We start from the raw sequence: 14,052 nt of genomic DNA, 5'->3' as shown, positions 1-14,052 counted from the left end.
CACACCTGACAGCTGTCAATACTGTCACATAGAAGAAGGTGCAAGTAGATAAATTACGAACACTAACTTCACTCAACAAAGGTTTATTCAGCACTTGCACATACAAGAGGACGGAGCGAACTGCCTCCGGCCAGAACACATACAGTATATATACAGCTACAGGACATTCCAGTACAATGATTCTTGACATTTGTGGATACTTCTAGAATATACTCGAACCAAATATAAAAATTAAAATTGTACAGTCCAAGAGCTACTCAGCTTCTGCTACACTGCTCCCTCCTCAAGAGAATAGCATCTCGGTGTTACATCATCATAGTCCAGGAACGAGTCATCGGTCCTGCATACTCCGACTCCCGATGACCGATTCTCACCCTGGCAGTAATCTTAGAACTTCTTTTGCCGCTACACTCTTCATCACGTTTCCATTTGTTGCCTGTCGCTGGAGCTTCAAATTTACCCTGGGTTGCAGGATCCTTATAGGGTTTCATTCTAAGGATGTGGACTACATCTCTGATTTTTCAGCATCTTATGTCAGGGTCGAAATCTTCAGTTCCATACATAACATCAGACCACTGTCTTACAACCCTATAAAGGCCGAAGTAGTGCCTGAGGAGCTTCTCAGAGAGACCAACCTTCTGAACAGGAGTGAAGATCCAGACAAGGTCGCCAAGCTGGTGGACAACAGGGTGGTGGCTCGTGTCATACCTTTGGCGATCATTTTCTTGAGCCTGCAGCATGCGGAGTAGAGCTAACTGCCAATCTTCCTCAGCTCTGGTTAACACGTGGCCGATGTAGACGTCGCCCACGTCATCAGGACGTAACAGAAACAGTGTCCATCATGGTAGTCGCCTCCCGCCCATGCACCAGGAAAAATGACGTAAATCCTGTGGTGTCTTGTTTGGTGGTGTAGGCAAACATCACAAAAGGTAGCACCTCATCCCAGTTGCTCTGCTCAACATTGACAAACATTGATAGCATGTCAGCCAAGGTCTTACGAAGGCATTCAGTAAGCCTGTTAGTTTGCAGACGGTAGGCAGTCATCATGTGATGAGTAATGTTGCACCGACGGTTTATCTCTGTCACAAGATTCAATTGAAAATTTTTCCCACGATACGTAATTAATTACCTTGGGGTACCGTGTTTTAATTTGAGGCATGTTTTTGAAGTAAGTGCCGTTTTGAAATTAAAAGAAGACATGCTAAGATATCTCAATAATTTTATTTTTACATTAAAGCCTTTACCTTAATCTACTTTTCTACATATTTTCCGTCAATATTGAGGCATCTGTCATAACGTTGTACCAGTTTTTGAATACCCTCCTCATAGAAGTCTGCCACCTGACTTGTTAACCACTGCATCACCACTGTTTTGACTTCGTCATCGTCTTGAAGACGCTGACCGCCCAGGTGTTTCTTCAAGTGCAGAATTAGATGTTAGTCACTGGGCGCAAGATCGGGGCAGTACGGAAGATGATAAAGAGTTTCCCCTCAAAAAGATGTGATGAAATCTTTGGTCTGATTCACCACTTGTGGACGGGCATTGTCTTGCAGCAAAACGATGGCCTTGCTCAACTACCATGGACTGTTGCTTTGATTCTGGTGTGACGTAGGCCAATCATGTATCATCGCCCGTAACAATTTGGCTTAAGAAATCATCACCGTCATTGTGGTACCGCTCAAGGAAAGTCAATGCACTGTCTAAACATTTGGTTTTGTGCACATCCGTCAACATTTTCGGTAACCCACGTGCGCACAATTTTCGGTAATTCAAGTGCTTGGTCACAATGCCATACAAAACACTACGAGAAACATTAGGAAAGTCATCCCGCAAGGAGGAAATCATGAAGCGTCTGTTTTCTCTCACCATATTGTACACTTCCTGCACCAAACTTTCATTAACGACTGAAGGATGCCCACTCCGTTGTTCATCAAGCACATTTGTGCGGCCATCTTTAAATGCTTTTCTTACCATTCCATCACTCATAATGTTTTCTCCGTAAACTGCACAGGCCTCACAATGAATATCGATCGCTTTTAGGCCTTTAGCACTAAGAAATCTTATAACAACCTCTACTTCACAGTCGGCGAAGAATCAGACTGTGATGGTGTCAGTACGTAGATTAAGATACAAGCTTTCATGTAAAAATAAAATTATTGAGATATCTTAGCACGTCTTTTTTTTTTTAATTCCAAAACTGTACTTACTTAAAAAACACCTCGTACAATGTCTTCCATGGTGAATTTGGCTACCTCAGATGCTTCGGCTGTTTTCACAGCTTTTGTGTCAGATAATCAGTGCAAACAATAATCCATCTATTACCACTAGCATACATTGGAAATGGTCCAAGGAGGTCAATCCCAACATGCTGGAAATGCGTTTCAGCTGGTGGAATTGGTATGAGTCAGCCAGGCGGTTTCTGAGGAACTGTCTTTCTCCTCTGACACTCTCGACAGTGCGACATGTAGTGATGGACACTCCTAAATAAACCTGGCCAGAAAAATCTCTTGTGGATCCTATCATATGTCTTAATAAATCCTAGTTGTCCGGCCTCAGGTGTGTCATGGAATTTCTGTAGAACATCTAAGCGCATGTGTTTAGGAATCCCTGGTAGCCACCTCTTTCCAAACGGATCAAGTTTTTCTTGCAAAGTAATCCATTAACTACCTTAAATTGTCTTTTCACATCCTCTGACCAATTTAAGGCAAGCCTAATTTATATCTTGGCATCCTTCTTCTGCACAGCAGAGATATCCTGGAGTGCTGCGAGACTGTCACTATCTTCATCAAAGTCTTGATGGTCTTGCACAGGGTTTCTTGAGAGACAGTCAGCATCTTTGTGTTTTCTTCCACTTTTGTACACTATGGTAATGTCATACTCTTGAAGACATAGTGTCCACCTGGCAAGTCGTCCTGTTGGATCCTCAAGACCTGTTCACCAGCTAAGTGAATGACGGTCTGTAAAAACTGTGAATGGTCTTCCATAGAGATACTGTTGAAATCTGCACATGACCCATATCACAGCTAGACATTCTCTTTCTGTAGTTGGGTAGTTTATCCTGGCTTTTGTAAGTGTCCTAGAAGCATAGGCTATAACCTTCTCTTTTCCACCTGAAATTTGCACCAGAACAGCACTAATCCCTTACCCGCTAGCACCTGTGTGTAGTTCTGTAGGTGCTCACTCATCATACAGATCAAGTACAGGTTCAGTCGTCAAAGCTTTTCGCAGCACATCAAAAGAATCTTGTTGAGCACCACCCCAGATAAATTTAGCATCAGCTTTTAACAACTCTTGGTGTGGTCTGGCTTTGATACAAAAGTGTTTGATAAAACGACGGTAACAAGAACATAATCCGAGGAAGCTTCTCACAACTCTGATACTTTTAGGAATAGGAAATTCCGTTATAGATCTCACCTTTTCTGGGTCTGGCAGCACACCTTCGTTTGACACAAGGTGTCCAAGAATTTTGATTTCTTTTGCTCCAAAAGAGACACTTTCCTGGATTGAGTTTCAGTCTGCCTGTTTGGAGACACTTAAGAACGGCCCTCAGTCTTTTTATATGTTCATCAAATGTCTCTGAGAACACTATAATGTCATCTAAACAACAAAGACACATCGTCCACTTCAGGTGCCTTAGAAGATTATCCATCATCCATTCAAAAGGTGCTGGTGCATTACACAAACCAAACGGCATTACCTTATACTCATACAGGCCCTCAGGGGTGATGAATGCAGTTTTCTCACGATCAGCCTCATCTACTCCGATTTGCCAGTATCCCGAGTACACGTCCATGGTTGAGAAAAACTTAGCCCTCTTCAGACAATCTAGTGTATCATCAGTTCGTGGAAGAGGGTAAACGTCCTTTTTAGTTATCTTATTAAGCTTCCTGTAATCAACACAAAAGCGGCAGCTGCCATCCTTCTTCCCGACGAAGACCACTGGTGATGACCATGGGCTCTGCGAAGGCTGAGTGCAGTCATTCTTCATCATTTTCTCTACCTCGTCGCAAATTATTCGTTTCGTTGCTGACAAACGGTATGCTCTCTGGCTTATTGGTTGAGTGCTAATATGGTGCTTCACAATCAATTTGTCTAATTTGCTCTCCACCTGTAGATTGAAGCATTCAGAGAACTTGAAGAATGGGAAGTAGCTGCTTCTATTGTTCCTTAGTGAGATCTGATGATAGTTGACCTAGAAGATCTTGTCTCGTAGTGGTAGCACTAATTTCACCCACAGACTCAGCATGGAAGGTTTCTATGACACTCAGCTGTTCTTCAATTAACAGCTCAGCATTTGCTACGCACATGCGTCTTGGAAGGATCTGTGTTTCTCGTCGACAGTTAACTATCCACAATTCACCGAATCCATTCTCAAACGAGATGACAGAAGCTGGGATGACCAAGTTATTTTTCAGTGGTGTGTTCCTCTTACATTCCACTACAAGATCCATGGGCTGATACATGGCATGACACATGACAGTTATCTTTCTAGCGCTGACTGCACGAATGATCACTTCATCCAGCACACATAGTCTCCACACACTCAGATGCGCATCTTCCTGTCAATAGTATCTCATCTCGTCTAGCATAATCTTCAAACGACCACAGTCTATAATTAACTGAGCAGCTTTCAAAAAGCCCCATCCGAGAATGACAGTCATGACTACACTCTTGTAAGACGATGAATTCTAAGGGCTGTGTATGGCCACTTATACCCACACGAATGGTACATCTTCCTGTAGGTTTTACATATTTCGCATTGGCCACTTTCAGCAGAGATGTTTTGTTGTCGACAAATACGGTTTCTTGTAACTGGCGATGGTACTTCTCCGAAATGACTGAATATGATGCTCCAGAGTCCACAAGAGCTTGGGCTGGTTTTTTTTTTTTTTTTTTTTTTTTTTTGCGGCCTCACCTCCAAGGAAGGTCGCACCCTTTAGTTGCGGCGGCTAGGAGATCAGCTGGAGCTTCTAAACAGTGGAGAATAATGTCACGTAGAGGAAGGTGTAATTAGATGAATGATGAACACTAACTTCACTTAACAAAGGTTTATTCAGCACTTGCACATACAAGAGCGCGGAGTGAACTGCCTCCGGCCAGAACACATACAGTATATATATACAGCTACAGAACATTCCAGTACAATGATTCTTGACATTTGTGGATACTTCTAGAATGTACTCGAACCAAATATAGAAATTAAAACTATACAGTCCAAGTGAGTTTTGGACTCACGACCCTCCATGCAACAGTTTAGTATCACAACCACTATACCACAGTGCTACTCAGCTTCTTATGCAGCAATATGAACTGCTGATGTTTTCTAATCCATCAATTTTAAATCCACATGGTAGAACGCACGATATTTTCAGTTCAATTGAAAAGTGTATAATTGCTTCTCTAATTGTTTTAGCTGCATCATGCATTGCAAAAAATGTGTCCCTTGTCAAGAATCTTCTTAGCAATTATTTGCAACACTCATTTTGTTCCACACATCTGGCCACTTTAGGAAACTGTTGGTGAATTTGAAACTTTCATCATCTGCAGATGAAAATGGCAGTTCCAGCAGGTTCCTCTTTAATGCTCATTTCATTGGACTGCAAAGCAAGTAAGTCAAAAAAATTATCCGGACATTTCATAAAACACTTTATTTACTTCAAAAACACAGTTTGACTCTCACACTTTTCAATATAGTCTTCCTGCTTTGAAATGTACTTGGTCCAGCAGTTCACATGCTTGTGTATTCCACTGAAATGAAGGTTTTCAAATGGTTGCAGCAACCACCGATGCACCGCATATTGCACTTCTGCCACTGAAGAAAATTTGTGACTTCGCAAAGCATCTTTCAGCAGTTCAAACAAACAAACATCTGATGGAGCAAGATCTGGACTGTAAGTCGGAAGTTGCAGAAGCTTCAAACTCAATTTCGGGATGGTTTCAAGCACAAAGCAAGCCATGTGAGGACAAGTGTTATCATACAACAACAACACTTTCCATGACAAAAAACACCACCGTTTGCTGTGAATTGCTGGTTTAAGTTCGTTAGTCAATGATTCACAGTAGTCATCTTTTCTTATGGTTTTTCCCTTCTTTCAGTATAAGCCCTTTGTGTCCCAAAGTACAGTCAGCATAACCTTTCCCGCGGGGCCGCAGACTTAAATTTTTTCTTCAATGGTGATTTGGGGTACTTCCACTAAAAACTCTGGCGTTTTGATTTTGGCTCATTGTGATGAGCCCACGTTTCATCATAGGTCGTTATTCTTTCCAAAAATGATTTGCCTTCTCTTTTGTAATCACCTAGTAAGCACTGGCAGATCTCAAGACGTTTGAGTGTGTTCTTCAGTGAACTGATGTGGCACTCATCATGCACAAATTTAACGAAATTCATTATGGATGATGGTACAGGCAGAACCAACGCAGATGCTACGCCACTGATGGTAACCTGTTCATTTGGCAAAACCATAAATTGAGCTTGCTCCATTTTGTAAGTTGTTGAAGGGACCCTGCTTCCTGTTTGCGTCAAATTTGTCTGGCCACTTTTGAACTTTCTTATCTACTTGAAATGTCTGACCATGGCAATGTAAGTAAGTCCCTGAGCTGCGCTAACAGTCTGCAATAAATTTCTGCCCCTTTGACTCCTTCTGACAAAAGAAATCTTATCACTGCCCTTTGCTCTTCCTTTGTGTGAACTGCTAGCAGGGTGGACATGTTTACACTGCCACTGCTGACTCACTTGTTGTGATGAAGGTCAAGTGAGGCGCACAGTCACCATAGTAGTACCAACTGTAAGCACCCATTTGCAGGATGCAGTATGACTACTGCAAAAATTGTTTTTTTCAATGAAGTCCAGATAATTTTTGTGTTACCCTCGTATTAAAATTTTCCCACCATTTGTGAATTATTTATAGGAATATCATTGTACCTGAGTCATCATTACTTAATTTCAGTGCAGAGAGGTTAGTTTCATGAAAAATATTATCTACTAAAATAACTTTTTGTATCTCTGTATTTTGGAATAAAGTTTTCTGACAAAATTTTTGTGCAGGTCTAAGTAATTTATTCCTTTCACTTGGGGGTCCAATGTTGCTCATGTCGTGTAGGTCTAACCTTAACGTAACCTACATGTGACCCCTGGGTGGTGCTAAGGGAGCAACAACAAATATGCGATCAGACGTAAAGTCTCTTTTAACCTCCTGATCAAGATACATCACGGAATTATGACGATTACGAATGATTTCTCAAAGGGTCCTTCTACCACTAGGATCCTGGGATCTGTCCTACGTGTGCGACAACTAAATATTGAAGGTATTAGTCATGCTAAAAGTGAAGCCTTATCTAAACTGCTACTCTCTCATGAAGTTGATCTGGTAGCCATACAAGAAACGCACACCAGTGAGGAACAGCAGCTGCAATCCAGAGGAAAAATACCAGGCTGCGATCTTCTAGGAGCAACATATCATCATGCCTATGGTAATGCTACATATGTGCGAAATACTATAGATAGAGCCTTTCTTCTGTCTACTAGCACTGAGGAGGACATCCACTCCATTGTCATTAGAGTAGGCGACACTAAGGTTTCAAACATCTACAAACCTCCGAACTCCAAGTGGCCCAATCATGTTGCAGACATCTGACCACACCCAGGAGTCTACATTGGAGATTTCAACCATCACCACCAGAATTGTAAATACAAAACTAATGATGAAAATGGTGAAGCAGTAGCGGAATGAATGGACAGAAACAACCTCTTCCACGTCTTTGATGCCAAAGACCGAAGCACGTTTAACTCAGCAGCCTGGAAAAAGAGGGTACTGTCCTGATCTATGCTTTGTGTCCAGAGACGAAGGAAACAAACCTCTACCAACTACTTGAAAGGTGCTCAATGACTTCCCTCATAGCCAGCACAGACCTGTGATACACGAAATTGGCACCCAAATCCCCCTGATCACATTGGAATTTCAATAAGGCAAATTGGCCTGGTTTCACGAAAGAACTTGACAATTGCATATGTTGGATACCACCTACAAATGATGCTTATGAATGATCCATAGCAGCTATGATATCTGCAGCAAAGAAACATGTCCCTAGAGGGTATCGCAAAGAATATATTCCTGGATGGAGTGAAGAAAGTGAAAAGGTTTACCAGCGATTTACTGAGAGCAATGACCATGAAATAGCTGATCAGCCTTGTGGCTGGATTGAAGAGTTTTTAGCAAACAGCACACAGCATGTTGTTCTCACTGGAGAGACGTCTACAGACATTAAAGTAACCTCTGGCATGCCACAGGGGAGTGTTATGGGACCATTGCTTTTCACAATATATATAAATGACCTAGTAGATAGTGTCGGAAGTTCCATGTGGCTTTTCGCAGATGATGCTGTAGTACACAAAGAAGTTGCAGCATCAGAAAATAGCAACGAAATGCAGGAAGATCTGCAGCGGATAGGCACTCGGTGCAGGGAGTGGCAACTGACCCTTAACATTGACAAATGTAATCTATTACGAATACATAGAAAGAGGGATCCTTTATTGTATGATTATATGATAGCGGAACAAACACTGGTAGCAGTTACTTCTGTAAAATATCTGGGGGTATGCATACGGAACGATTTGAAGTGGAATCATCATATAAAACTAATTGTTGGTAAGGCGAGTTCCAGGTTGAGATTCATTGGGAGAGTCCTTACAAAATGTAGTCCATCAACAAAGGAGATGGCTTACAAAACACTCATTCAACCTATACTTGAGTACTGCTCATCAGTGTGGGATCCGTACCAGGTCGGGTTGACACAGGAGATAGAGAAGATCCAAAGAAAAGCGGTGCGTTCCGTCACAGGTTATTTGGTAAGCGTGATAGCGTTACGGAGATGTTTAGCAAACTCAAGTGGCAGACTGCAAGAGAGGCATTCTGCATCATGGTGTAGCTTGCTGTCCAGGTTTCGAGAGTGTGCGTTTCCGGATGAGGTATAGAATATATTGCTTCCCCCTACTTATACCTCCCAAGGAGATCACGAATGTAAAATTAGAGATTCGAGCGTGCATGGAGGCTTTCCGGCAGTTGTTCTTCCTGCGAACCATACGCAACTGGAACAGGGAAGGGAAGTAATGACAGTGGCACATCAAGTGCCCTCCGGCACACACTGTTGGGTGGCTTGTGGAGTATAAATGTAGATGTAGATGTACACAGCCTAGATGCAGCCAGGAGGAAAAAAATGGGAAGGTAAAGTTAGCTCACTTGACTACACAAAATCAAGCAGAGAAGCTTGGTCTCTTCTAAGGAAGCTTGGAGATGGAAAAACAACTGCACGGACATCAGAAATCCATCCAAACAAACTTGCCTCGTATATAGTCATAATTTCCAAAAGCAAAAGGAGCAAAAATCTTACTGAGGATATAAAGAAAGAAATGAAACTCCTTAAATGTAGCTCTCCAACGACACAACCCAAACCATTCAACCTGGAAGAAATAAACACCGCCATCAGTAACACTAAATTAGGTAAAGCCCCTGGTGAGGACGGCCTACACCCAGAGTTCTTTGCTCACTGTGGAAAACAGGTTCATGCCTGGTTCGCCAAATTCTACACTGTTATTCTTGAAAGACACCATATACCAATGCTCTTCAAACTGACAAAGATTATTGCTATATTGAAGAAAAATAAACCAAGTGAAAAGCCAGAAAGCTACCGACCTATTGCCTTGCTCAGCATTGCATATGAACTCCTGGAAATACTTTTACTGAACAGAATTAGTCCTGATATACTCAAGATAATTCCAGTGTAACAGGTGGGCTTTAGACCATACAGGAATATAACAAATCAAGTTATGTCTCTTACAACTTACATAGGAGCAGGCTATCAATGAAAACTCAAAACTTCAGTGGCATTCATAGATTTAACAGCGGCCTAGATACAGTATGGAAAGACGGAGTACTCTACACACTCCTTAAAGTTATCTCATGTAGAAGAACTGCACGAATTTTAAATCCATGTTGAGCCAAAGACAATTGTGTGTATAAGGGGGTTGATGTAAGCAATAAAAGATCGTAGAACAATGGGCTGCCTCAAGGGTCTGTTCTTGCTCCCTTGTTGTTTAGTCTGTACATTTCAGACATGCCAGAGAAGCTTTCAAGGAAATTCGGATATGCAGATGACTGGGCATTTGCTACCGGAAAACAAAACATTGAACAAACGAAAGAGATCCTGACAGAAGACCTCAAGAAGCTGACTCAGTACATCAAAAAGTGGGGACTCGAACCAAACACCAGTAACACTGAAGTTTGTTGCTTTCATCTCAACAACAAAATGGGTAATAGGGAGTTAAAGATGTGCATGGACAACCAGAAATTGAGACACAACAGATACCCTGAATACCTAGGGGTCATATTGGATAGAATGCTGTCTTTCAATCATCATCTTCAAAATGTTGCTACAAAAATAAGAACTCGCAACAACATAATTCATAAACTATGTGGAACAACTTGGGGATCTACAGCCGCAATTCTGTGGTGCTCTGCTCTAGGGTTAGTGTACTCAACTGCTGAATACTGTGCTGCTTACCAGCTCAATAGTGCCCATACAAATATCACAGATACCCAACTAAATGCCACAATGCGTCTTATCACTGGCACAATCAAATCTACTCACATACACTGGCTACCAGTACTAAGTCATACCCCTCTGCAAGATCTCAGACATAAAGATATTCTCTTAAGATAATTCAACAAAATAATGGACAATCCAGAACTACCGATACATTCTGACATCAGCAACGCAAATGCTAGTCGGCTGCGTTTGAGGAAACCACCAACAATAGATGGCATGAACTTGAGGAACAGCAATTACCAAACTACCATTGAGTGGCAGAAGAAACTTAACGACAAATGCTGCCTGTGAACAAGACGCCGCCACCTGGTTTCAGCCTCCCTCGCAGACAATAGTCAACACTAAACAGAATCCAAACTAACCATGTGAATTGTGCAGCCTCCCACTTCAAGTGGAACTTTTTGTTCAATGCCTGAGTGTGACTGTGGGGCTACACAACAGATGATCCAGCACATCATCACCGAATGTAGGACAAGAAAGGATAATGGCAGTGTTGGTGACTTTGCTCTCGCGACTCCACAAACTATAGACTACATTAGTAATCTAGACATACAAGAGTAGTTTTCAATCATGACAGATGCTGTATCTCTAGCCATATGCTAAATAAATAAATACTTTCACTTTTGTATAGGTCTTTAATAGCAGGAAACTTTGCATATAGATGTAAATTTTTTTACTGGATTCTGTTTGTCAATATCTTTCATAACCAGATGTTTCTAATATACCTGAATATATGTACAAAATCAAAAGCATACGGACCTAAACTGATGGTTCATTGTTCAAGATGACAAACATGTTTCGTTCAAGCAATTATCAGAAACAACAGCTTGAAATGAGAGTCAGTACTTTCAATGTAAGCTGCAGTAACTCACAATGTGTGAGGTATCTTACTGGAATTAAACTAACAATTTCTTTCAAATGACCAAAGTTCTTGTGCTACAAACAGGCTGACTTTCAGCTAACCCCATTATAGAGCCATTACAAAATGAAAGCTTCTAATGAACATAGATTTCATCCATCTGGACAACAACATGCTAATCTCTGTCACTTAGCATTAGAAAGTTGGTTCTAAATTCCTGTTTTCATTTGCAACATCAGCAGACAAACAAAGCTTTCTTTGCAGACTTTGCATGTATTTGGGATGTTGTAAAGTGTACTTGGGACGTGGCAAAACTAATACGGTATGCCTTAAAACATTACAAGGCTGACTGTTCATACAAAAGGAATGCGAGGATATTGTTTCACAAGTGTAATTTCTCTTCTTTTTGAGGATAAGCACTATTTGACCCACTAGAAAAAGTAGTTCCTTCCACAGTTTTTCTTCTGTTGTTTGTATACAAATGCCACCCCTTCCAAGTCAGATATTAAATTATTAGAGGCAAAATTTTTTGTGTCAAACATACCTAATCAACCAGGTCTGCAACTGGACCATCGCTGTTGTTTCTGGCCAGGAAGTATTCAAGACAGCTGTGATACTCTAAGAATTTAATTTTTAATACAAATTTGAACTTTTAAATTCTCTTGTATACCACCACTAACAGGAATTGGGGAGGGAGGGGGAGGGGGGGGTGGTATCACTTTTACACCGTAAAACCCAAAAGCACACAAAAGAATTTTCTACATGCAGTTTTCACTTGGAACTATTTTCACTGCTGTCATTTATCTTACTGCTAATTTGAATCCTTTTTCAACCACTGGTTCAGTTTTTCTTCCAATATTTTAAGTTATCTCTCTCTTCTCATACCATGACATCATAAGATGAAGTACTGGCATTATTAAAACATTTTGGTAAACCTGAGAATATCCTTGGCACTGCGCTGGGTTACAATAGTTTCCTATTACTACCAACTTCTTGAATATTTCCTTCCTCATTGCAAGATACACCTACATAATTGAAATCACTTTCTCCAAAATGTTTGATGCAAACAACTGCATATTTTGAAGGTTTCCAGTCTTTTTGTGGAATAGCTTTATACAATGTAGCTGCCCTGTCCCGATCAGTTGGAAATCAGAATACAGTAGCCTGTTTCTTTCATGGAGTTTCCATAGTTGCTGAAACGTCCTGGGATGCAGTATTTTGGAGCCATCTGCAAAATGAAAAATACAATATACACCATGATACATCAGATCAGCCAATGTATTACGTTAAAGCTACAAGCATGTGCAATAAAAATAGTCTGATAGTAAATGTTAACAGCTAACACATCATTTTGTTAATTCAATTATTTTAGTTTAATTTCAATAAATATACTTACACTTCATTGTTAATAAAGAGTTGTTATAATTCCAAAGTTCGCAGAAGAAATATGTCATCAGTACGAGCTATTTCATGAAAGGCAACTTCTCATTTCTCAGCTAATAAACAAGACAACAACGAAACACACAAGTAATCCAGCATGTGCTTTGAGGCAGCCAACAAAACAGTGTTGCCTTTTTGTAAGCACTTCAGCCTGGTTTTTAAAAGGCCATACGGTACAGGCCAAAGCCTTTTAGTTACAAGTGATTCATATGTACAACTAGTTCTTAGCTACAGAATTCTTTTCTAGGGAAGGAATACACAAAACACGAAAATAGTTTTCAAGCAACAGAAAAGGACTGAAAGAATAAAAAAAATGAAATAAATAGATAGCAATCAGGCTCTATGTCAAGGTAGGTCAATACACTGGAGATTTTAACTACACTACGGAATGACATCTACGAATCAGTTAAACACAACAAAAATATTGATCTTGCAGGAATTGGAAATTCCTGTTGACATTTTCCTTTTTAAAAAAAAAACACAACAACAACAACAGCAACAACAACAACACAGTTCTCGCCATGTTCATGAATCAAGATCTAGACTGAAAATACATTTATCATTTAAGTATGAACACAAACAACACTTTCTTCAAGAGAATAAAATTTTACACTAAAATGTCTACAGAGATGAAAGTAATTACTGAAACAATTTTATTTAAATAAGCAGGTAAAAGTACCTGCTAAGCAATACATGCTACACAATGAAGAATTAGTAAAATAACAAAATGGTAGGGGGTTTGACACAAAAATTTAAACCCAGTAAATGACAGTCAAACAATTGTTATTACACAGTGAATTTACACACCATTATTTCCCCCGAATTTCACAGTGTATTTACACACTATTATTTCCCCCTTGGAAAAATCATATATTGAAGTTCTGCTTCGTATTTTCTTCATGAACTCAACATCTTACTCGTAATAGAAGGATAACAACTCAATTTGTCACACAAGCAAATGGTTAATTTTCATACATTAAATGGAAACTAAACGTCACAATTCTGACAGTTGATGGTGGGCACAGTGACTGGCACAGAGAAATTCGTTAACAGTGTAGCATTAGCCTTTTACACAACGAGATACTTGTTCTGTAAGAATCCATAAAGGAGACCAACTACTCACTAGGTATAAACTGACCAAGGCGGCGCTG

At 40.4% G+C, this 14,052-nt stretch overlaps 1 protein-coding gene across 6 annotated transcripts in view; it reads right to left on the bottom strand.

Annotated features, from left to right (window-relative positions):
* LOC124616789 overlaps positions 1 to 14,052 on the bottom strand; it is a 125,772-nt gene that overhangs the window by 85,055 nt on the left and 26,665 nt on the right. For 4 of the 6 annotated variants that reach the window (XM_047145213.1, XM_047145208.1, XM_047145212.1 and 1 more), the window contains exon 2: positions 12,491 to 12,689. The exons of the other annotated variants lie outside the window; for them this stretch is intronic. In XM_047145213.1, coding sequence (XP_047001169.1) covers positions 12,491 to 12,689 — 199 coding nt within the window. The remainder of the gene's footprint in view (positions 1 to 12,490; positions 12,690 to 14,052) is intronic. 6 annotated transcript variants of the gene reach the window in all.

Source organism: Schistocerca americana, chromosome 1 (assembly GCF_021461395.2).
Source record: "Schistocerca americana isolate TAMUIC-IGC-003095 chromosome 1, iqSchAmer2.1, whole genome shotgun sequence".
Lineage (NCBI taxonomy): Eukaryota > Metazoa > Arthropoda > Insecta > Orthoptera > Acrididae > Schistocerca > Schistocerca americana.
Note: the sequence above shows the minus strand (reverse complement) of the source record. Positions and strands in the feature narration are given on the sequence as shown.